At 46.1% G+C, this 24,464-nt stretch overlaps 2 protein-coding genes across 5 annotated transcripts in view; one reads left to right on the top strand and one right to left on the bottom strand.

Moving 5' to 3' along the window:
• The first annotated feature begins 589 nt into the window (after nt 1-589).
• Nucleotides 590-13,347, top strand: F9 (coagulation factor IX). The gene is made up of 8 exons (XM_090150308.1): nt 590-690; nt 2,834-2,997; nt 3,296-3,320; nt 5,396-5,509; nt 7,038-7,166; nt 8,794-9,053; nt 10,461-10,578; nt 12,634-13,347. The coding sequence occupies exons 1-8, from the start codon at nt 624-626 to the stop codon at nt 13,179-13,181; spliced, it is 1,425 nt and encodes a 474-aa protein (XP_090006434.1). The 5' UTR covers nt 590-623; the 3' UTR covers nt 13,182-13,347.
• Nucleotides 13,348-13,709: 362 nt separating this feature from the next.
• Nucleotides 13,710-24,464, bottom strand: part of MCF2 (MCF.2 cell line derived transforming sequence) — a 49,310-nt gene continuing 38,555 nt past the window's right edge. For 2 of the 4 annotated variants that reach the window (XM_031594272.2, XM_090150307.1), the window contains exons 23-30: nt 23,958-24,050; nt 22,680-22,758; nt 22,095-22,158; nt 21,513-21,619; nt 21,326-21,438; nt 20,934-21,046; nt 19,587-19,687; nt 13,725-15,608 (exon numbers count right to left, since the gene is read on the bottom strand). In XM_031594272.2, coding sequence (XP_031450132.1) covers nt 15,568-15,608; nt 19,587-19,687; nt 20,934-21,046; nt 21,326-21,438; nt 21,513-21,619; nt 22,095-22,158; nt 22,680-22,758; nt 23,958-24,050 — 711 coding nt within the window. In that variant the 3' untranslated portion in view covers nt 13,725-15,567. Of the gene's footprint in view, nt 19,189-19,586; nt 19,688-20,933; nt 21,047-21,325; nt 21,439-21,512; nt 21,620-22,094; nt 22,159-22,679; nt 22,759-23,957; nt 24,051-24,464 lie in introns of all 4 variants that reach the window. The other 2 variants (XM_090150306.1, XM_031594273.2) reach the window with 2 other exon arrangements.

Raw genomic sequence — 24,464 nt, 5'->3', positions numbered from 1 at the left:
ATATTTTCTCCAAAGAAATTCCTCACCTTCACGTTAAGGGAAAGTCAAAAGGCAAGAAATGGTTTCTTAAGAGTTATAAGTAACACACCATTAAACATTAAAGGTTTTGGATGGAAACCTTATTTTTGGGCAGTCTGAAGCAGGAGCAGGTGGTGAACCTGCAGCCAGAAGTCTGCTCACTCTCCCTGCTCCAGTGACAGCACTCGTAGGGTCACCTCCAAGTAAATCTGTGCTGGCCCTTTTTGAAATGTGGGCTCTGCTGAAGGCTTTGAAAGCACTACTATGGATTTTATGTGGCAAATAACATCATCTGGATAGGAATGGGCAATCCAGTGCTTTGAAGAGGCTATTGTGCCTTGCTCAACCTCCAAACCTGGCAGCAACATCTTATAGGGCATCAGATGACCCCAAAGGCTGCAGCTACCTAATACATTTCTTCAGCATGGATGTGTCCCCTCGAATAACACCCTCAACTATCATTCCAAGGCTCAGCAATGGCACATCTGGGGACCTTAAATTAAAGGGTTACCCAGAGCAAACAAACAGGAGCTTGCACTTTGGAACTATTGACCAAGCTCCACCACCTGAACAATTTGTTCCTAGGTTTGGGCAGTGGGAGGAAGATGGCAAAAATCCCCCTCATACTCTCCTTTTGTCTTCTGGAAGCTTTTCTTGGTGCCGAAAGTACAGGTGGGTTCATTTTAAAACCTAGGAAATCCTTTGCTCCTGGGGGTGGGTTACTGGCACACATAGAGGGTCCATTTGTCAGTTCACAGTGGGACAACTTGTGCTGTCTCATGAGAGACAAGGGATCAGGGGGACTGCAGCATTTCAGAGTTCTTCTATTTGAAGCTCTGCTTTTTGTTTTTGGTTGTGGTTTTTTTTTTTTCAGCTTTTATGCCAGTTTTTACACAGAAAGTTTCACAGGGATTAATTTTAAGAATGGGATTTCTCTTGAAATTGTACAGCTTGCAGAGCTTGATTCAGCCATTTAGAACACACGCACCCACACACAAAAGGAAAAGCAGGGAACATGTCACTGGTGGAGTAACATCCACAGCCTCTGTGTGCCATCACTTCTTCCTGGAATACAGCACTCACATCCATAGAACAGTCGTTGGGCTTGCCACGGTGGGAAATGCTTAAAGCCAAACCCAGCATGCATTTAACAAAGACTGTAAGGTGCAGCCAAAACTGTAGACACGATAGAGTAGTTGATGGATGTGGGTAATTGCACATAGTAATGCAGGCTGCTGCATGATTGATCTGTAGCAGCAACAGTTCCAGCAGAGCCTGGTTCACTTCCAGTGCGAGTATTTGGCTGCTGCAAGGCCTTTCTTCTTTTATCAAAACATTGCAAGTAACAGGTAAAACATGGAAGAAACAAAAATGTGCTTTTCTAAAGTGTTTGCTTATCAATGGAAAGTGAACAGTCATCATTCACCCAGGTGTATTTCCTAGAAAACTTAATAACTCAGGTGGCAGGACAGGTCTCATCCCCAGCCCAAACACCCCCTCACTTTTCCAGGTAATGATTGAGAAGTTGCTAAGCCACACATAAGCATATGCTTGGTGGCAGGATCATTTCTAGCCAGGGCAACACCTTGTGTGTGACCCCATGAGTGCCACTTTCAGTTCAAATCAAGTTCTGCCTATAAAGCAGAATGTGGGATTAGTAAACATCAAGAAAGTCAAGATGGGTCTGATGAAGGTGAAATTGTTTTCATTAAAATTAGATCTCCCCACTAAATGGGTTAATTATGGCAGTTGCCTAGCATGTTCCACCAAGAAGAAATGAAATAGCAGACCTAATGAAATGCAGCCACAATCAGAGGCATGCAACTGTGCCCATGTCTGGTTCCCCAGGCACTAACCTCAAGGAGAAGCCAACAGGGCTACAAAACCAATGAAGGCTGCTCCATCTCCCTCAATCCAACCTTTTCAGCCCAGCTTGGGTTCACGCCAGAGGTTGTGACACATGCTGGACGTAAGACAGTGACTTTCCAGTGACTTTCATATACCACATATAAGTCCCAGTCTTGCAGATGAGAGGGGATCAGACAGCCCATGGAAGCTGCAGTGTTTAAACCAAGCCAGAGTTCTTCACCCATCAATATCTAGTGCCAAACAATCAGATTAACATCAAGATTTTAATGCACTCCCCTTCCTTTTAACTGAAAGCATCAGGAAGGCAAAGGTGCAAGCTTGCTTTATAGTGATTAAAATCGTTGCAAAAACAATTAGCACTGCATTGGCACAGAGAGATAGAAATGCTTCCTCCAACCTGGGGAGCAAGGTCAGCGCTGGCTGGGAGAGGCATGCAGTAGCACCATGATGGACCATGTCACCAGGTGGCCACACTGAAAAGCTGGTGGCAACCTGGACATCCCCTCTGGACCTAGGGCCAGCAGTCTGGAGTTAGCAGTGCTCACACCACCTTGCCTCAATTTCTGTGTTCAAACAAGATGTCTCTAAGCAGCAGCATGAGAAAACCTTTGATTTTCCCTTCTTTAATAGCTTATTCCAGTTCAGGCACCTATGATAGGAGGAATTCACACTATCTGCTAAAGTTCAGTGCTCCTAATCGCTCTCTCGCCATCAGCCAGTTTCACCTACCAACTGCTTTGACTCCAGGTTCCCCAGCTTTGGTTCACTGGACTGCAGTTAAATTAAACACCAAAGAAACCTAAAGTAGGCAGTAATGCTTCTGAACCATAGCTGGCCGTGGGGCAAAGGGGGATGATGAACTCATGAGAAGGGTTTTGTGGAAGAGCAGAACCCTGCTGCCCACCCCACGGCCACTCTGCAGCCTGGCTTTCTTTTCCAATTGCAGTCTTTATTGAGAACAAAGAGGCGAACACAGTTCTAAGCAGGACAAAGCGAGGCAATTCAAACAGGCTGGAAGAGTTTATTCCTGGGAACCTCGAGAGAGAATGCATAGAAGAAAAATGCAGCTTTGAAGAAGCCCGAGAAGTGTTTGAGAATACAGAGAAAACAGTGAGTAGCCCTGCTGCAAAACAGCCAAAAGCCTTCCTCTGGGCCTCACCTGCATGGAGCGCTGGGGCGAAGCACAGAGGGGGGAGGACTGAAGAGCAAGGGGGTTGTGTGGCACCCATCACCCCTTGGTTATCATTCACAATCCATCTGTTGGTCTGGGAAACCTCTTTAGGGGGCAGGTGCTCACCGCTGGGATTACTGAGGTGGTTGTTTCCCTTCAAGCCTTTAGCTTTGGAGCCATTCCTTTAAGCCCAGGAAACAGAAACCAAGGGAAATTATTTTTTTTTTTCCTTTGCAGATGGAATTTTGGAAAATATACATTGGTAAGAGCTGCTTTCTTCACATCCACACACATAATATTCATCTCTCAGTGCATAACCAGCAGATGCTTATGGAAAAAAAATATTTTTCAGCATTTAGGAATTGTTTTATCACAGAATCACACATCCTGAACACTGCAGTTGCTCAACCTATGCCCATCCCATTTGTATAAGAAACACAAGGGAAAAAGATTACTTAGCTTTTTCTATATACAAGCAGGGGTTTTTGGAACAAACAGCACAAATATCACTGAAAAAAAAAAAAAAAAAAACAGTTCACACAGACTGCTGCATGCACTGAGCCCGGGTCACCTTCTGGGCTTCTGGTTTCAGCTGCAGCACGGAGCAGAGCAAGATAGTAAGAGGTAACACCCCTCCAAGTAGTAAATGCTCTGTTCTCAAGCAAAGATCTCCAGATACAACACAGCCTCACGCAGGTTCAATGTGAATCCCTGGAAAAGCCACAATAAATGGACCCTCAGTATAGTCTGCAGTTTCACACCAGTGGTCCTAAAGCTTTGCTTCTCTACTTTTTTTTTTTCCCCCCCAGCATTTATTTCCTCCTTTTCAACCCCAAACCCCTATGACTCCTTACCAAGAAGATTTTAATGTCCACTAAAACATCTGAAACAAATTTTAAGTACATTTTGATAACTGAACTGCTTTGTAGACTGGCAAAGCACCCAGAACATCTCTCTAAAAAGCCTTAAATAATTCAGATTATTTGGAAGTTATGCAGTCCTGCATTGCAGGACTGTCCTCCGAAAAACTGTAACGTGATGGAAAGCACAGCATCAAGGTCCTAGGCTACAGCAAGCGAGGATTTGCTCAAATGCAAAAGCCACATGCACAGAAATAAAGGAAAGAAGCTGCTTACCTTCAGAAGGCTTCAGGTATGCAGGGATCTCCAACTAGACTCCCTCACCTCCTCTGCCAACCCTTAGATAAGCTTTGGGAAGGGGTGGATCCTGGCTCCATCCCTTCCAGTCACTCAGGTGCATTGCATACACCTGAGCTCCTGGGCTGGCTCTGCCTTCCCACCAGGTGCTCAATCACTGGTTCAGGCTGTAACTTAGCATTTCCACTACAAAAACCAACTGATGAAATTCAACACTGCATTTATTTCCCTGTCACTGGAACCAATTAGCCCCCCAGAAATACTGAACACCATCTATTCACTGCCATCCAGAGACCTGCCCTACTGCTCAGTTTACAGGATCTCACTCCTCACACTTGAGCTACCAAACCCCACTTGCCCTCCCCAGGCAGCAGCAGCAATCACCATCCAATCCAAACCATCTGTGCCAACCCCAACATCACACCTTAAGCAAGACAATCCCATTCTGTCCTTGTTTGCAGGCTGCCTTCTGCATTCCAATACCTTCCTCAAGGCATTGTTAATAGCCAGGCACACTGGTAGGACACGCCTGTTCCTTGTTGCTGCCTGCATTGCCATTTCAAAGTGCCCTTTCCTGTGTTTTAACGTTGCTTTTTTACTCTTTACTCCAGACCACCAACTTTGCAATATCAGGCATTTGTACTCTTTGGTTTCTCAAATGCAGACAAGTGGGTGAATAAAAGCCTTGGCACATTAAGAAAAATTGAGACCTGCTAATAGTAGTGAAACATTCAGAAAGAAACCAGTGACGTAGGCTCACAGCCCTAGTATTCAAAGAGGTCTCCGGACCCAACGCACAGAGAGGGACAGCAGTGTTCAAACAAATTCAGATGAGTAAAACCCAACCACTCTCAATGGGACAAGTCTTCGAATTTCAGCTGTGCAACCAAGCCAGGACGTGAGATCCTCTGAGACATCATATTAGTGAGATGAAATAAGCAGAACTAACCCAATAGAGACAATGTATATAATTGGGCCCTTGGATTAAGCACTGCTGCTGATGTTCCCCCACTGCTGACATTGCTTGCTGCACAATTGTGTGCCACAGTTGAGCTTGTTTTCCATCACAAAGATGGAAGGCATGCAGCCTCCTGCTTGTCTTCAACAGCAGGCTTGCACTTGGCCACCACCAGACGTGATGGACACTCATGTTTGTTAATTCTCCTGTCTTCTCTCAAAGATGGAGATCAGTGTAACTCCAATCCATGCAAAAATGGAGCCGTGTGCAAGGATGGAGTAAGTTCCTATGAGTGCATGTGCCCACCTGGGTACGGAGGCAGAAACTGCGAGATAGGTATGTACAAGGGGCATGTCTTGTGGTTGTTCTGCCTTCTTTGAAATCCCATCTGATCCAAGTGAGCATAACGATTTTCATCCTAATCAAGGGCTGTTTCATACACACTGCGCCTTGCTGTAAGACACTGCATGAATGTGCTCATTTAGCCTGCAGGCAGCAGGACCATGAGGGGATGTGCTTTAGGGTTTAAGAGCAGATGTCCCCCTCCTCTGCCATCCCCTTCAGAGCACCAAGATGCTCTTACATGGGGCTCACTCACCCCATGCGCTCTCATTCCTCTCCATCCTCACATCAGATGCTGAGTGTGGCAGGACTATGGCAACCTCCTCGCCATGGCCCCCTGCTAACATAGTAATCCTAATTACCATCAGCAACCTTGATTCTAAAAGCAAACAAAAGGCAAATATTTTCCTGATGGCTTGAGGAGTCTGTGAAAACCAAACAGCTGATAATTTAAGCAAGAGGGATATTCAGCTCTTATATTCATAATATAATCAGAGGCTGTGCAACTCGCATAATGTGCTAGACTCACTGCACTAATAAAAGATTCTCTTTCTAGTTGTGCTTCTGCTCTGGCAAGAGAGGAGCGTACGTTAAAAAGAGCATTTCAAAGCTGCATCAAATTTAAATAGTCTCACTGCAGATTTCTCATGGAAGCGAGACAGAAACAAAAATAGCGCCCGAAGTGAGGCGTGAAAAGGATCTCTGTAAAAATAGTAAATGATGGCATTAAAATGACTACAGGAAGGGAGGTGTCCTTGAGGAGGTGGGAGTGGAGTTAATCTGCTGTGAAGAGATCTGAAAACTCACTGAGAACTAAAAGGGTGCCTGCAGATGGGTAGATTTCTACCTCTGAGGGATGGTGGTCCCTTGGCAATGAGGGGTGGGGTGGGAAAAGGCACCTGCTGTGCACTGGGATGCTCACTGAGCCATGGCTGCCCTACAGATGCTGAAAGCAGTCTGACTGAAATGGGTCCTCCACCCCAGGCTGCACCGACCTATTGGTGTCAGGAAGAGCATGTGGTTTGCATGTAGTTCCAAATTCAGAGCCCAGCAGTAATCCTAAGACAAAGCTTTCCTGAGGTACATACAGGGCACAGGGTGTTCTCTGCTGGCACCTGCACCATGGCTGGATTTCCGTAAGCACAGGGCTTGGAGGGGAGCACAATAGTGGGGAAATCACGTGGCTCTTAACCAAATATTTGCAGCAGTCCTTTGGGGCTGCCAAATTTCGGATGGCTCTGCAGGGCTGAGTGGCTCTGATTGCACTGGGATTGGTATGCAGGGATTGCTGGGGCTCAGCAGCACTTCTTGTAGGACCTCAAGGCCATTTCCTTACCCTGCTGTCCCAAAGAGGTGCTCAGCACTCTTTCACCATGAATAGGGTGAGGATTTGCAAGAGGACACAAAGCACAGTCTGGGACAGTTGTAGGCAGCCACAGGCTGAGCCCAAAGGCCCAGGTCCCTACAGCTCCCACAGGGCCATGTCAAAGAGCTTTCAGCATCTCATTTTGATTTCTTTCAGACTCTACTTGTGCTACAAAAAATGGGGGCTGTGAGCACTTCTGCAGGCATGACCCACCACAGAGGGCTGTGTGTTCCTGCGCCAGTGGCTACAAGCTTCATGAAGATGGAAAGTCCTGTAAACCTGCAGGTTAAACGTTAATGCATTCTAAGAGAGTTGGGTTAAAGTTTCCAAGGTCTTCTTCTGGGTTTAAGAATCTCAGAGAATTTAGATGCTCTGTTGGAAGCCAACCTTGTTCTCTTGCTTAGCAGATGTAAAGAGCCTGACACTGCACTTTCCCAGTGGCAGATGTGAGGCTGCACTTGAAAGACACTGTCTAAGCATGCTTTTTTTAGCCTAGGTGCATGGAGAGGAGTTCAGGTGTCCGGAACTTCACACAGAAGGCAAATGCCCATTTCAGAGGGCTGCTCACAAAGGCACATCTCATATTTCCAGATATAGATCAGTAATTTTCTGGAGACATAACTATTATGCTTGGCTATTCACAGGTGGCCATTCAGCCTGAGCTAGCTGAGCTATTTCTTGCAATAGCTACTACTTCATTACCGATCCTCCACCCAGGATGCCCTGGGTTATTATGGGACAACAGAATATCTTTTATCCTGTAAAATCATGTTCCCTGAGTTTTCCCCACTCCCAGGCTGTTAAAACAGCTCCAACTACACCAGCTTGTTCGATCCCAACCCAACAGCAAGTTCATTGAGCCAAGCACACTCAGCAGAGGAAAGAGGAGACTAACTAGAGAAAAAATGTTGTCTATTAAACTCAATGTAACATTTGGTACCATCATATTTCCAACATATGAGTGTGGCTCATAGGAATGGGTTGAACTCCTGAAGGGCTGGCTTTCAGCAATCAGACTCTCAGCCTGAGATACTTCCTATGCTTTCTGCTAATGGAGATACGTTCTTTGGGCCAGAAAGTTTCACTGCTAGCAATAAGACCATCCTTCAGATTGGGTAATTACTCTTCCTGCAAAAGCTTAACATTTCTTGACTCTGCAGCCTTCATTCTGAGCCCAACCTCCTGATAGCTCTTTCCCTCACCGAGCACTTATTGGAGCCCTACTCCTAACATGGACTTTTTAAGCAAATGTGAAATCTCTGTAGGCCACGCTCACATCTGATTTTACACCAATGTTTGTTTGCACAGTGCTGTCAAAAGCTTTTCCGATCAAAGACAATGCCTGATGCTATTTACTATTTTGACTGCCACTATCAGCAGGAATTCAGCACACACTGCGTAGGAGAGAAACGGGAAGAGCTCAGCTGAAATGAGCCCACAGATGAGGTCTTCATTAACAGGAGAATTTAAACTCAAGCATGAGTTTATTAATGTTTTCCTCACCTTGGTGCCAAGCAGGATTATCTGTACAACTGGCAGATATTATTTCCTGCCCTCTCCCAGCTGGACATTCATTGTTCTGGAGGATCTAGCTGCAGAAATGTCAGCCAACAGCCGGGCTGCCCAGCACACAGCTCCCAGGCACGCACCCCTGTGCTCTGCTAAATAAAGGCACAGCTGTGCCGCCCTGTCCAGCGTGCCCTCTGTCTTGCAAGCTTCCTTCTTTATAAAAGTAGCTCACAATTCACAAATCTAAAACCCATTCTGTTTTGTTGCTCTTTCAAATTGTCTGTATGGATGCTTTGGGCACCGATCATTTCATTTACACGCATCTCCTCGCCTGCTCCTTCCCTTGCTGCGACACTCCAAGTCATTGCACTGCCAGGCATAACCTCATCCACTTCTCCTCCAGTGCCATATCCCTGCGGGAGGATCACAGCTCCGGAGATGAGGGGAAAGGTGACCCGCACTGAAAACACCATTGAGCGCTGGAACATCACGGCCCACGATGAGGACGACGCTCACGATGAAGTGCTCGACATCACAGAGCTGCCTCCCCCCTTCCCCACCACCACCACCACCGCCGCCCCTGCCAGGATTGTGCCGATAACTAAGAATGACACCCGTGTGGTCGGGGGATACGACAGCGTGAAGGGCCAGCTGCCATGGCAGGTATGGGCTGCTCCCATGTGCCTCCATCAGGCACTGCCATTAGATCCCTCTGCATCCATGCTCACCTTCCATCACACTGAAACCTGCCTCCAAGGCTGCTTTAGTATGAGATCTCCCATCTCATAGGAAAGCAGCTTCTCTCTGCAGATGGATTTATGCCACAGCAGCAAAATTTCTGACTGGGAGTCTATCCTGGCAAACAACTAAAAGTCAGAGAGGCTTCAGCACGCTTGGCAAAGGGCTACACAGCTCCATTTTGAATGAAGCCTTTCTGAATGGATGGGAAATCTCTTTTCAAAGTAATATTCTGATTCTGTTCTCTTGCAAGCCCTGGCACAGACCAGCGCTGATTGTGGCAATGACCCATAGGGCCCATTCATGCAGGTCAGCCAGGAGGAGTACCGAAAACCTAAACCTAAGAAATCAGCACCCACAACAAAAGCATATTCACTTACTATGAGCCCACCGAGGCTGGCTGCGCTCACGAGGACCTCCACCTCACCAGACACAACCCTCTCAAATTATTTTGCTGTCCCTTTGGTCAGCTGGCAGGTGAGGGTGCCCATCCCGCAGAGGTCAGGCAGCACGCAGGAGGGATGCTGTGCGCTCCCCAGGGCCCGGGATGGCTGCAGGGCACAGGAAAGAGCCCTAGAAAGCCAGCATCGGTCAGCGGGCCAGGCTGCGAGCAGCGAGCGGTGCTGCCATCCCGTGGCTGGCGGCTGGGAACGGCCGAGGGAGCGCTGCCGCTGCGGGAGCGGTTCCAGCGGCTGCAGGGAGGGCAGGAGGAAGCCTGGCAGGATGCCATGCCGCGTGGGAAGGACAAAATGGGTGAAACAGAAAGGAAATCCATCTTTTCAATACAGCTCAACGAGTCGGCTGATGGATTTAATTAGAAGTTTTAGCGTGAGGGATGTCCTGGCTCGGGTCCTGTGAGTGGGAGGGCACCGGATGCTCATATGGTACAAGGACTTAGCATCTTACCTCCTGTTTCTCTGGTCATTGGAAAGCACTTTTAGGAGGTGTGTATGGAAGTGCATTTAGGAAAATGCGTTAAAGTGGAGTTTATCATAGAATACCTGAGTTGGAAGGGACCCATAAAAGTCACTGGCTCCAACTCCTGGCTCTACGCAGGACTATCCAAAAATCAAACCCTATGCTGGGGCTGTCTGACCCCCAGCCTGGAGCAGGGATCATCTAGGGGCAAGTGCAGCATGGCACCAGAAGTGTGTGAACAGTGCTGGACAAAGAGGGGTGGGGGCACGGGGACAGCAGGGAGAAGCTCCTGGCATGGCTGGGGCAGCACTGGCTCTGTGCAATTTAACACAACCCATCCTACAGCCAAACCCACGCCCTGCACCTCCCTCTTGGCACAAAACCCACAGCTGCTGTTTCCTTCTGCTCTCGCAGGTTCACCTGGTGGACAGCAGCGGTTTGGGCTTCTGCGGAGGATCCATTATCAATGAGAAATGGGTGGTGACAGCAGCTCACTGCCTGAACCCAGGGGACAACGTCACGGTTGTGGCAGGTGAGCACTGTGGGTGGCACCGCCGCTCAGTGACTCCAGCAGCTCAGCCCAAGTGCAGGGGATCGCCCCAAAGGCAGCATGCCCCTCCAGCAGGCTCTGTTGGAGCTCAGAGAGGCAGCAGGGCCCGGCTGCAAGGCATGGGGTGTTACAGCTTCACAAAACTAATTTCTCTCTCTTTGACAAACGGTGTTTCCCCCCCACTCCTGGTACCCAGCTGTTCCACACTGCCTGCTGATCATTCAGCACGGGGCTTTGGCAAGCAGTGCAGTGCCACGTTTTACAGCTATGGCAGAGTCATCTTCCCCAAATTACTTGTTTCCCTCCAGTATGATTACCCAGTGCAGGAAGCAAGCTGATGGAGCTGGTAACAGCTACAGGCAATGTTGAGGAGGTAGGGAAGAATCTCACTTTCTTGTATTACTGACAAAAATGAGATTCTACCTGAGCCTTGAAACACTGAATTCATATCTACAGAAATTGGCTTATCAAGAGGACTCCATCTGCATCTTCACCTTCTGCAGCAGCACAGCTGAGCCCTGGCTGTGAGCTGTGCTGTGCCATGGTGCTCGTGCTGTGGGACCAAAGCCCTGCCCTGTGCAGGCAACAGGAGACTTGCAGCTTGCACACAGGTCTTCTATCTCCCTACCTGCCTTCAGGCACAAAACTCAGCATTGCACCCACAAACACGAGAAAGTACACAGTTCTCAATGCAATTCTTTTCCCCCAGAAAAGCACGTTTCCCCCAGACAGATGTTTTGTGTTCACTGTATGTGCTCGCCAGCTCCCTCCCCTTCCCAGCTCAGCTCTGCTGTCAACCAGCTCCCCGTGCACTGCCTGCCTGCACACCCCCCTGCAGAACTGCTCTCTTTGCAGGGCAGGATTTGGGGCAGGTAGCAAATCAAGTGAGCAAAACATGGTTTTGCAGGGCTTCAGGAACTGCTGAATTTGTACTCACATCATGCATAGTGCATGGGTAACATGTGAATCCTTCACCTCCGTTCATGCTAAATGTTCAGCTTTGTTTATAGCATACTGGGAGGCCCAGAGAGTGATAGCAGGGGTGGAAGAAGCAGTCCCAGCCCTAATTCTTTGCCTCTCTGCCTTCATCACCAAAGCACGTTTATGGGTCCCCAGCAATAGCAAGCAGCTCTCACACAAGTAAAACCCTGTCAAAGTCTCCCCCACTTCTTGCATTTACACTGTGGAAACGCAGCCTGCAAAAAAGCTGACACTCACACTGCTACTGCAGCAAAAAAAAATAAACCCATAGCAATCAGAGCAGCAGCACAGCCACCAGCCCCACCTCGGCCAGGCAGAGCGCAGCACAGCCTGGAGCACTGCCTCACCTCTTTAATGGCTCCTGTCGCTCCTTGCAGGCACACACGGGCACAGGACACAACCAGGCTGCTGCAGACGCTGCTTAGAGATCGGATGTTGTGGAGATCACAGCAGAGCACGGGGAAACGCTGCAGCATGGGTTAAACAAGCTCTGTGCCTCTAGGGCTGAGAAAAGCCATCCTGCTCTCAGCATCACCGGGCCGTGGGTGAGGCAGGGGCTCAGCTCAGCACCAAGTGCCCCAGCCAAGTCCCACAGCATTCCTCTCCCTCCACCTGTTGTCACGCAGGGTGGGGGATAAGCAGCCAGCTGCAGGCACTCAGAGGCAGCTGCACCCTGCAACTGGGCACAGGGACCCATGGGGCAGTGCTACCCTTACAGCCCCACCAGCTGTGGGTCTGCAGAGAGGCATGTGGCTAATGAGCAGTGTTTTTTAACAGAGATTTGTAATTCTTGAGGCCTTTCCCTTTGGTGCTAGGGCAGCATTGTTGTGAGGGCGCTCAGTTCAGAGAGCACGTTGCCACACGCTTTGGCAAAACCCTCCGGGCCGCAATCACTGGCTCTGTGTTTGTGAGGCGCTGTGGTGATGGCTGCCGTGTGTGACGGGGATGTGCACTCACTGGGCTGCTACGGGCCTGGTGCAGGGATGGGCAGTGGGAGCACTGGGATGGCACCAGGAGGACATAGCTGTCACCAGGCCCACACATTTATCTCCACAGGTGAATACAACACGAAGGAGGACGATCACACAGAGCAGTGGCGGCAGGTGGTTAAAATCCTTCCTTACCCCAGCTACAACCGCACCAGGAACAAGCACCACAATGACATCGCCCTCCTGGAGCTGGATCAGCCGCTCACCTTCAACAGCTACGTCACCCCCATTTGCATCGGCAGCCGGGACTTCACCAACAACCTGCTGAGCAACGGGCCGGGCACGGTGAGCGGCTGGGGCAGCATGCTGTACCGCGGCCGCTCCGCCATCGTCCTGCAGGTGCTCACCGTGCCCTTTGTGGACCGGGTGACCTGCCTGAAGAGCACCTCCACCACCATCCTGCAGAGCATGTTCTGTGCCGGCTACACGGCTGGGGGGAAGGACACGTGTGGGGGGGACAGCGGCGGGCCCTACACCAACAGCATTGGGGAGACCTGGTTTTTGACAGGGGTCACCAGCTGGGGTGAGGAATGCGCCAAGCCGGGCAAGTACGGCATCTACACCAAGGTCGCCAAGTATGTGAAGTGGATCAGGGAAACCACGAGGCTCGCCTAACTGTGCTGATGTGCTGGTGGAGGGACTGGGGAGGGGGAGAACACAGGAACCGTCTCAGAAATCACTGTGTTTTGATAATTGTTTCTATATGAACCAATTTCTGCTCTTGGAAGAGAACCCAGTGTAAACGTGGCAATGCGGAAATAAAAAGCCTTTCTAATTCTAACTCCAGCATTAGGTTCATCCCGAACCCCACACACCCATAGCTGCTCACCACCAACCCCTTCCCCCACAGCACCACAGGGAGGACATGATCCCAGCACAGCTGCATGGCCCCACTGGGATGCAAAGCAAGGGGTGCTGGGTGGCAGCTGCTATTTCAGACTTCAGGATGAGCACTGAGGTGCCTCCCCCATCTCACTGCCACCACATCCAGCCAGAAGCTGATGGGAGCCACTGTCACTGCTCGTCTTAAAATCAAACGTGTGTGTGAATGCTATATTTGTGCCAAAGAAATGAAACAAAGCCAACGCTCAGAATTTTTTCAGAGCCATAGCAGAGGTGTCTTCAGACAGAATTGCATATTCTCATAAGAATTTATTTAACAACTTTTTAATCTTTAAATATAGATTTAACACATTTTTTTTTTTACAGGTACATATACAATATAGTTCATTTAAACTTGCAGTCAGAGAAAACTCTCTACTGTAATTTATAATAACATGTACATGAAGAGCCTAGTTCAACAGCATACTTAAAGGTAACAGACCATGTCATGTGCAAAGTTTCAAATGTTAAAAATCTCAGACTGTACATTCAGAGTTGCAGAGCTAGTCAATCTCATAAATTAATAAAAGCTTAAATTTAAAACTATGGAAGACAGAAAAAAGATTAAAACCGTTCATATGCAATGTGTGCTATGTTTGAGACAAATATTTACAGCTGTACCTCAAAATGTGTACTGGTACCACAAGAATTGTTACCACTATAAATTACCTCCATACTAACTTCAGAGAATCCTACTTTTCCACCTAGTGAGCGCACTGTGATCAGTTTTAAAACAGACAGAAATAATAATCAGTGACTTAAAACCTCCCTGGTTTGATTCCCAATGGCTAAGGAACACTGGGATCTTTCCAAGTCCCGCAGTGTTGCTTAGCACAGACTCAGTGGTCCTGCTTTGGGGATGTATGGGGCTGCCCCCAGCGCTGGCCATCCAACCCAGGGAAATCCCCCCTGGGCAGCCACAGCCAAGGAGCAGTTCAACCATTCCTCCATACAAAAGTGGTCACCGAAAACACTCAGTGTGTTTGAACTCAACAGTTTGATACTGTATCTAAGAATTGATGGCTCACAAATCAAAGTCAGAACACAAAGGTCCCCCTTCAGCCCATGGTATAAAACATTTTGTGTCAACGGGACAGAGCACATCCTGTAAGGCATGCATACTATCAACCCTGTTCTCAACAGTCAGATGCTCTTTGCATACATCTGCTTAAAAGTCAAACCACCTATACCTATGTTCTACAAAAGCAAAACTAGACACAGAAACACAAAATTAAACTGAGAATTCAATATTCCTTCTCTTCCTTGAAAATTCAACTGATGCGTTATCATTAAAGATGCTGAAAAGTACAGTCTTGTCACATGAACATCCTTAGTGCAAACATGGACATTTAACTTTGATTTATGGCACGTGTTCCAAAAGTACATACATTTAATGTAAACTTCAACACTTGCTAGATACAGGTTTCAGCCTTGGGACACTGTGGGACCCTAAAGTGATTGGCGACAACCCTGAGTTGTCAGTTCGACCTGATCCAAACCTCACTGAAATCAATGGGACTGACTGCAATGGGCTGGATTCAGACCCTAAGTGCAAAAAAAGGATCTTTAGCATTATTGCATCTTCCACGTGAGTCAGCCAGATGATGCTCTTACAGAACATTACATTCACATAGCTGAAGTAGATTTTTAAGAAAAATCCATCCATAAAATCAATTAAGCAGAACATACAGCTTCTTTGTTGTTGGTTTTTGTTTGTTTTTGGTTTACCAAAACTCAACTCTTTGATTTGCAATCAGCTTCAACAGTTGTCAGCTAATAAGTAGATAAAGCCTTCAACCTGCAGAGGAAATCTCAAGCATCTATACAAGGTGTACTTCTCTGATGAAACATGATGGATGTCATGGAAAACAGCAGGTAAAAATAATGAAACACTGTACTTTCCATAGTGGGGGAAAAAAAAGAGCAGAGAATGGCTTCCTTTATGACTATGAGAAGCTGCTTAGGACACCGGTCCCGTTCAGTGCAGATGAAGCTGTGGAGCTCTGTGAATGTGATGAATAGTACAGGAAAACTCCAACTATTGTGCTATTTCTCTGTAACACGTAGTTGAAAGCTTCCAAGAGCATCAAAACCAGGATGCTACTAGTTCACCCTTAACTCAAGGGGAACTAAACTTTCGCGTGTTACACAGGGCAGCATCTATAAAGTAATGAAGAATGATGTTAATGTTAAAGCATCTTATTCCAAGAAACACATTGTTCCCTGTAATCATGTAACATTTGTAAAACGTAAAAGGAAAAAACAGCACACTCCTGTGGTTCTCCCTGAAAGCTGAACTCCCATTAGCTTCAGTGAGAGCCTTGTCTAAGGCAGGACCACAGGGTTTGATTCGTTTCTGTAATCTATCACTTGATTATCACAGCATGGCCAGCGGTTATCGTCTCTAGAATCCTTATTTTGTCACTGCAAAATGGCTTTCTATGGGCACAAAATAGCTGTTCTATGAGGCTGGCTGGCATCACTGGTTGTAAATGTAGACCCTGCTTTATATTTCAAAGGCAAAAATTAATATTATCTTTAACGGACCCTGCATAATAATTCTGCTCACATAAAGCCTGTGGCTGCAATCATTAAAGTGCAAGAGTAACAGTGCAAACAGCTGTGCTACATCTGCAAAATGACAAGTGGCATTTTAAACAAAACTTACACAAAACTTGCACATTTCAGCTAACATGCTTACGCTAGCTTGCAAGAGCTCAAGCATTCAGCCACGCACTCTCATCAGGCAAATTAGAACTGTGTGGCCCAAGGTGCTATGTAAAGAGCTGCCTCAAACTCAGCCAAGAGTCTGCCCTGGCTGGTCAGAGCAGAGGGTGCACAAGCTTGTCCTCTGGGCACTTCAAGTGAGGGGCATTTTAGCATGAAGAGCACACATGCACTCACACGTGCACAAACACACACAGGGATCCCCTTAAGGCTTGGGAGAGAATTTGTCAAGTGGGATGCTGAACAAAACTAGAAGATGTCTGATATATAGCACAGGAGCAGCAACCTGGTCAGACCTACATCACACTGCAAAGTGAGAGCATCGTGGCTGCCTGCATCCTCCCTGAAACAAGTGGGTGCCAGCACCTGCCCTGGAATGGAGCATCTTCCAATAGATGCTCTGAGTGCTCCTTACGTTTGGGCTCAATTCTGCTCTATTTCATGCTCGCTCTAAAATAAATCAGCCTCACACAACCTTCATGCAGTCAGACGAAATCAGAAACCATCTCTCTGCCCAGATTTTAAAGGTCAGATGAAAAAGGCTGGAAATGCATTGGCCTCATTTTGCTCTGACGTGAAAATTCTAGAGCAAACAAAATGTTTCCTTTTGCTTGCATTTGTTTACCACTGCTGAGAGAAAAGAAGAGCAGAACAAGAGCTCAGCCTCCACAAGAGGGGAGCTGTTGTGCTCCTGCACTGTTACCATGTCACTGAGATGAAACACGTCACGCATCTGCACTGGGTTTCAGCAAGGACCTCACCTCTGCTGTCAGAGCTCTCAGTTTGCTGAGCTGGGTGCTGCAGCACAGCTGGAGGTAACATGGTTTTCCCTTCAGTGACACAGGTGCTGTCAGTTCTCTGTATCACAGGAGTACATGGCCTGTGGAGTATAAGCAACCTGGGGACCTGCAGAGCTATTTTGCTTCCTGGCCCATCGTGGAAGAAGAGTTTGGATTCTAACCCACATTCCTGACATTCCAAGGGATGTGCATCTTATGCAGGAACTGCTCCTTCTTAATACATACAGAAATTGTTTTATACTTTAGCAAGGCATCTGAAATGAGCAACATGCAACCACTATTTCCTGAGCAGTGCTTTCTTTGAGCAGAGTTCTCAACAAACTTTTTCCGTTTTGAGATCTGTGCATTAACATCTGCGATACAGAACTACTGCTGTGGCACACACATAAGAGAAACACCACAGATTTACACAGGAAACAAATCTATTCAAAAGAAAGAAGCAATGGCTAGTTTCAGAAGTTATTGCTAGGGGCACGACAGGGAAAAAATTGTTATTCAAAATGAACTCCAAGCCAGTTATCTTCCTTCCCAAAAGCCTCCTGGCTTAAATCCAGGCCAAGATTTACACTAAGTTTAATAAGGTTTTCCCTCCCACCTCTGCAATAGAGATTTAGACCAAAGTACTCTCTTTATCAGCTGTTACATGGCATTGCCAATAGTAACCACTCATCCATAAGGCAAATTAACTGCACAACTAGTGAAGAAGTAAAGGAAAAAAGCATCTGTATTTTCAGGATTCATTTGGCTGTTCCAAATTCTGCTTTGCACAAAGGCTCTCCCTTGGCAGACCTGGTGCAGGACAGCATATTTGCAAAGCTGGCAATGGCAGGGTAGTGGGACATCTACCAAATTCCTATCTGATAACTTCAAATGAGCAGAAAAGCTTCCTGTAACTTCAAGTTAATGACTGTGGGGACCAGGAGCCAAGCACTAACACAGGAACCAGCTCTGTGTGCTTTTGCTTTCAGCTCCTGAGAACGCCACAGGCAGCTGAGAATATCTGTGGGTTATGGTGTGCCCTCCTGTACCCAACGTCACTCCTCAGCTGCCAAACTGTGTCTTTGCTATGTCAGGACCAGCCTGTCCTTCCTCCAAGGGAGGCTGGCTGGAAGGACTTCTTGCAGAGCTGGAGTAAGAGCTCCATCTTCTGAAGAAGCAGAAAACAGACCCCAAACCAGGCCACATCCCAGAGCAATTAATGGCTGTAAAATCATCCACAGCATAAAATGACCTATCCACAAAAGGAATAGCTTTGTTAAATGCAAAGGTGTGGTCTGAAAATCAGTTTTTAGAGTGCATGATGGCTGTAAGGACATGCCACTGAAAAGCTCTTTGAATAACTCCAGGAAATGGAGAGAAAACATCCTACACCATCCTACAGCGTTGCCTCAAGTGCGTGTAAAATTAGAACCATGCCTACAGACTGCATACACAATCAGCAACAGAGAGAATGAGCAAAGTCAATCTTAACAGGGAAAACTAAGCCTCAGCACTGCTGCCAGATTCTAGTGACACGGCTACAAACATCTGAGAAGCAGTGTAAGATGTACAGCAGCAGCCTTCTGTGGTTCTGTCCTGTGAAATTCTTCTTACTTTGTACTCAGTGACTGTAAACCAATGTAGAGCTGCAAGTTTCTAGGATTTGGGGGTTATGACCAGTGACAAAGCAAGCCAGCATTCAAAGTTAACCAGTATTCTATTTTCAGGGTACTTTCAGGGCTGGAGGAACCTCCACACAGACTATGGTCCAGGACCTAGAGATAACTAGACTTCCTTTTTTATGGACAAAACCTTTGTGAATTTTTTTCTCTGTGTGTTCTGAGCTGTTCCAGTCACAATCCCAGCCCCCCATTTCCAGCATGGTAATGAAAAACCATGGAGTGGTGACAGCAAATACATGGTGAGGGTAATGGGCTGCTCTTAAGGCATCTTCTTGTGTCATCTGCTATTCTTCTTAATCTATGTACATTTACAACTAGAAAATGAGAAACATGATTTTTAAGACTAAAAGCCTTTCACTAAAACCTGGTAATTTGTTTATAAACTATTTTAATGAAGGATTAACAAGCAGCAACCAGCAGTGAGTGAAAGAGCAAGGCTTGACCAAGCGCAGAACTGAAGCCTTCCTTCCACGTGCTTTGGATCAGGCCACAGCAGCTTGTGCAGCATGAGGAGGTTTTGCCTAGGTGCATCCTATTCACATGGGGTCTGAGCTACAGCAGCAAGAAGGCAAAAACAGTCATGGGAATCCCTGATCAGACTCCATTTCTTCTCCTAGATCTTCTACCCAGTGCTCTTGCAATGAAACCTATGTGTTTAAGTGTTGGGTTTTTTTTTGTTTCTTTTAACTTACTAGTGCCTAAAGTCAGAGAAGTGTCTTAAGGTGCTAAGAAAAAAAAAAAATCCACAAAAAAGCAGTAGCTTAATTTACTACTTCTGCAGGCTTTTTGGAGTAGCTGCTTTCTCTCTCTCCTTTTTTTTTTTTTTTTTTTTTTTTTTTTTTACTGCAGAGGCAAATGCAGCCAGATTTAGTATATCAAGTGTAGTACAAATGGCTTAAAAGACCTGAATTGAGTTTTGAGATATTTCTGTTATGTGTATTATATGATACCTGCAACTTTGGCATTCCGAAATCTACAATCACCGACTACTATCTGCAGACTGTGGACAGGGATCCAGCCTTCTTTTCTTCTGTTTAAGTTTTTCACCAACCTTTGAACAACAACAGTATTAGTAAAAGAAACAAATCACCCCACAAGCAGTTTTGTATTGGCAGTGGGCACACTTTACATGACAGTCAGTGCAACCAACAGTCTGCTCAAATAGGGGGAGCATTTTAACAGGAGCTGTGCATTTAAGAATTCCACCCAACTAATTTTAGGTAACTAATTAAAAAACCTTCATCAGGAACTTTGCCTTGGGCCCCTCCTAGCTAATGAAGAGGAACAAGGCTCTCCAGAGCACGAGTAACCCTGCCTGGGGTCTGCATCATTCTCCAGAAGTGCCTGTTTCTCTCCACTGACTACCAATGAAGCCCAGGACAATTACTTTCCTGCTCATGTAGTGAGATCTGAACTAACAAATACATTTGGTCTGAGAACTGTCTGCCTGGCACTGGCTAAAACTGCTATGAAAGGTGGTGAGCATGCAGCATGATTGAGATACTTTCTACCTTCTTTTTGCTAACAGCAAACTGAATTTCCCATGAAGCATAAGGGCTGTAGATGCTGGCCATGAATCCCCCATAGGGCTGCTGTGCCTGTGTGTTTATACTAAGGAGAGGCTGGCTGAAGAGAGCTAGTCAGAAATCAGTCTGGAAAGGAATTACAGGCAGGAAACTTGGCCAAAATGCTGCAAAAATCAGAAGAGGGCATGCTGCCCTCTGAGACAATGAGACCAACGGTTCAACAGGCAGAACATGGGGTATAGTAATTTCCTAGGCAATGCTCCCAGTTACAAGGAGAGAACCAGCTGTGAATTGCTATCCCCACAAGCCACAGCTATAAATACAACTGAAAGATGGTTTGCAGCTATTAACCAGTTAACACTGGTTCATTACAGCCATTTGTGGGAAGAAAATGTCTTGTAATCACTCAATATTGCTATTAATAAACCCAGAGGAATAAAGCCAACAGCTTAGCTGGAAAAGGCATAAAGTGGGCACAAAGTTCTCACTCAAACCACCCATTTGAGCTGCAAGAGCACTACCAAGGGGCTAGTGAGATGTCAGCATAACACAGCCCACATACCCAAGGCAAGGGAAGTCCAAACACATTTTTCAAGGCCAAACCAGTGCGTAAGGTCCCTAGACTTGGAAAGGGAATGAATTCTCTGACTTTCTGGAATAGACTGAAACCTAATCAGAAGCTGCAAGGAGCGGACCACCGGGCAGGTGAGGCAGCATGGCACTGCTGTGCAGGCTTTTAGAGATAAGGCAAAGCAATCCTAAAATACCTACCACTGTCCCTCACCATCTTCATGCAAAAGCTGAATTTCATCCCCATTTTTCACCAGCAGATCCTCTGATCCTCTCCTCTTGCAGTCTGCAAGGGCTTTGTATTTTCCTGGAGACTGTGGCAGAAAGAGAAAAAGATTATCTACTTGAGCTACATTCAGTATCACACAGCCATTATTTCTGACTGCCGTGGGGAATGTGATAGAGCACTAACAGCTACCTTAATTAAAATTGTTTCAAGGAACTGAAACAACTCATCTGATATCTCCTCATTCCCCAAATGGAGATGCAGAAAAATGAAGACATGGAGAAGCTACACCTGTCACCCAGTGAAGCCTACTAAAGCAACACAATCAAAACCTCCAGCTTTGGTGCTTTTTCACTTCTGTACTAACCAGCTGGTTCCCCTCCTCCTCTTCGGTGTCTGAGCAGTTGGAAAGGTACTGGTTACCCGACCACTCCTCCAGCCCCTCACAGATCTCCAGGGACTGTGACATTCCTGGCCAGCCTGCAAGACAGCATGAAGCTCAGCTGGGGAACCCTGTGCCCACACAGTACCCCAAAGGAAGGGAGATGCCATACTTCTGTGGGGTTTGCTCTGGGGTGACAGGAGCACGCTGTCGAGTGGCACTGGGCTGGTGCGCTCCGAGTCGTTCTCTTCTGAGCTTATGGAGGCTCTCTGCTGCTTTCTAAAAGATTAAATATGTATAAATATTAGTTGTACATGAGAAATGAAACGAATCATAGAATCACAAGGTTGGAAACAACCTGCAAGATCATCTAGTCCAACCGCCTTCCCATTCCTATTAGTACCACAAGCACTAAACCATATCTCATAGCTCCTCATCCAGGCAACTCCTGAACACTGCCAGGGATGGTGACTCCACCACCTCCCTGGGCAGCCATTCCAGTGCCTGACCACCCTCTGAGAGAAAAAGTTTCTCCTAATGTCCAACCTAAACCTCCTCTGGTACAACTAAACTCCATGAAGATTTGTGAAGCAGGATCAGAAATAATAATGGTACTTATTAATATGCTTTTCTGAAGGATCTCAGTGCCCAGTTTCAATTATTGGGTGGACACAAAAAGAAAACTGCAGCTCAGGTTGTGCTGTCAGATGAGTGCTCGCTGGTGCCCCCATCCAGAGCCACCCCAGGGACTCACCCGTCACTCAGCTGGGAGGAGAGGTGGAGCTGGTCAGAGCATGAGCTGGGCTGCTGCTTCTCCACTGTGGGGAGGTCAGACATCAGATTTACATCCTTGTTTCTTAGCAGCTGTCGAAGCATTATTTTCAAAGCTAGGCTTTTCAAACAACTCTAATGATTATTGTTTAGAGAAAACCAGACCTAGGGACTATTACAAAGAGCAGATTTAGTTATGATTAAGATGGTATGTTAGCACAAATCCAATAGCAAGCATTCCACTGAAGTCTATGGGACTATAATATGCTTAAAACAAGGCATCTGCTATGAATCTTGTTGAATTAAGCATATGAGAACAAATGTGAAATAACTCTCCACGGTAATAGAAAAAAAAAGTACTTCTGTAATTCATTTCTACTTGAGCACTCGGCCTTTACAGCTCTTACTTATTTCCCTGTAATGTACACCTCACTCCAGAACTGTGCTACTGGGTTTCTTCTGAAAATCAATTCTCTGGTGAGAATTAGTGGATTTGAAGATTAGAAGTGTGAAAATAGGAAAGATTCTGCAGCACATTGAATGCCACAGACAAATTGGTCAAATGTACCTTTTATGAGCTCCTGCTGCTTGAATAAAATTTTTCTTATTTCATTTAACCATGCCATCTTCAGATCTACTGTTTGGGCCTGAAAGAAGAAAGAATTGTCTGAATTTTAAATTATGAATCACCCATTATATTGTTTGAATAGAATCTTACTTTTCAATGCTGCAATTATCTGAAATCCCTTTCATCCAAAGCCAACGTTATATTTAAAATATTCTTCATCTTTTTAAATTAATGATCCCACCACATCCAGGCAACACTGCAGAAACGGTGGAGACATCGCTACAACCCAAGGAGTACAGGAAAAAGCACATCTGAGCATGCAATAATTCTCTTCTTAAAATATCCAAAGGGCCAAATCTGTCATAGAATCATAGAATGGCCTGGGTTGAAAAGGACCACAATGTTTCAACCCCCTGCTATGTGCAGGGTCACCAACCAGCAGACCGGACTGCCCAGAGCCACATCCAGCCTGGCCTTGAATGCCTCCAGGGATGGGGCATCCACAACCTCCTTGGGCAACCTGTTCCAGTGCATCACCACCCTCTGCGTGAAAAACTTCCTCCTAATATGTAACCTAAACCTCCCCTGTCCCAGTTTAAAACCATTCCTCCTTGTCCTATCACTATCCTCTGAATATATGTATACCCTACATACATCTGAATTGAAGTTTGTTGCTGGATTATAACAAGGAGGAAAAAGGTCAGCAGAGAGCAAATTAAAAACAAATATCAACAAACAGTATTTTCACAAGAGGTTGTGCTCTGAACACAGCATTAGGCAAATACTTCACTCTTATAAACTTCTATTCAAAATGCTACAAAAGAGGGGAAAATAAACAGGATAAAACCAGGCTACTATTCCATAGACTAGTCAAACTACTGCTGGAAATAGCAGCATGGAAGCTAAGCCTTCACTCTGGGGGCAGTTCCAGCATCTAATTGTAGTAGAGCACGTTCATTAAAGCATGAGGCCCGCTTCCCATCTCAGTTCATGTAAGCTGCTAAGCGCAAAAAAATGTTTTTTTCAACTACTGGTCTATTTGAGACTGCATTTGGAATTAAAGGCTCTATTTCCAGGCCCAGCTTTGTCTCCATTTTTACAGCCCTGTACTGGACACTGAGGAGCAGCCACTTGGACAGCTCTGTGAAATGAGACACGGGCAAAATGAAATAGAAGAAATACAAGCTGAATGTCTGATAACCTTATATCCCAAGAAGATCAAGAGGAGACATTTCCATACTACTATTTACAAATATTCAGATCTCTGAAGGTACAAACCTGCACAACGTATACCTCTTCTCTTCCACTATACCAGATTTCAAATTTTCTATGATCCCCCTTCACGTTCTCAGTTATTCCAACTGCATTCATCTGCAAAGAGAAAAGAACCAAAAAATGAAGCATGTTACAAATCTTTCCCCTTTAAAATGAATCCATATGTTTTGCACCATGCTGAATTGGGTGAAAACAGTTTTGTTTAACGCATTTCATCAATTTTCATTTCAACACCAACTGGAAGTCATTATCTGAGTTATTCCCCCTGATTTCCATCAGCTTGCCTTATTTACCAAAGCTTTCTTATAACCACTAATAGACTTCAGGAGAATTTCTACTCGAGAATCAGTGGAACAAACTGAAAAGTTATCTCACGTCTCTTCCAGCATGACATTTCTCAGATGAGGTATAAGAAGATTATAAATGAATGGTGCATTATCTTCCTACATACTTCATTTGTGCTGTGCTATATTTTATTTACTTCAAATCCATCTGAGAAGCCCTTAGCTC

This window comes from Phasianus colchicus, chromosome 14 (assembly GCF_987193195.1).
Source record: "Phasianus colchicus chromosome 14, bPhaCol1.hap1.1, whole genome shotgun sequence".
Lineage (NCBI taxonomy): Eukaryota > Metazoa > Chordata > Aves > Galliformes > Phasianidae > Phasianus > Phasianus colchicus.
Note: the sequence above shows the minus strand (reverse complement) of the source record. Positions and strands in the feature narration are given on the sequence as shown.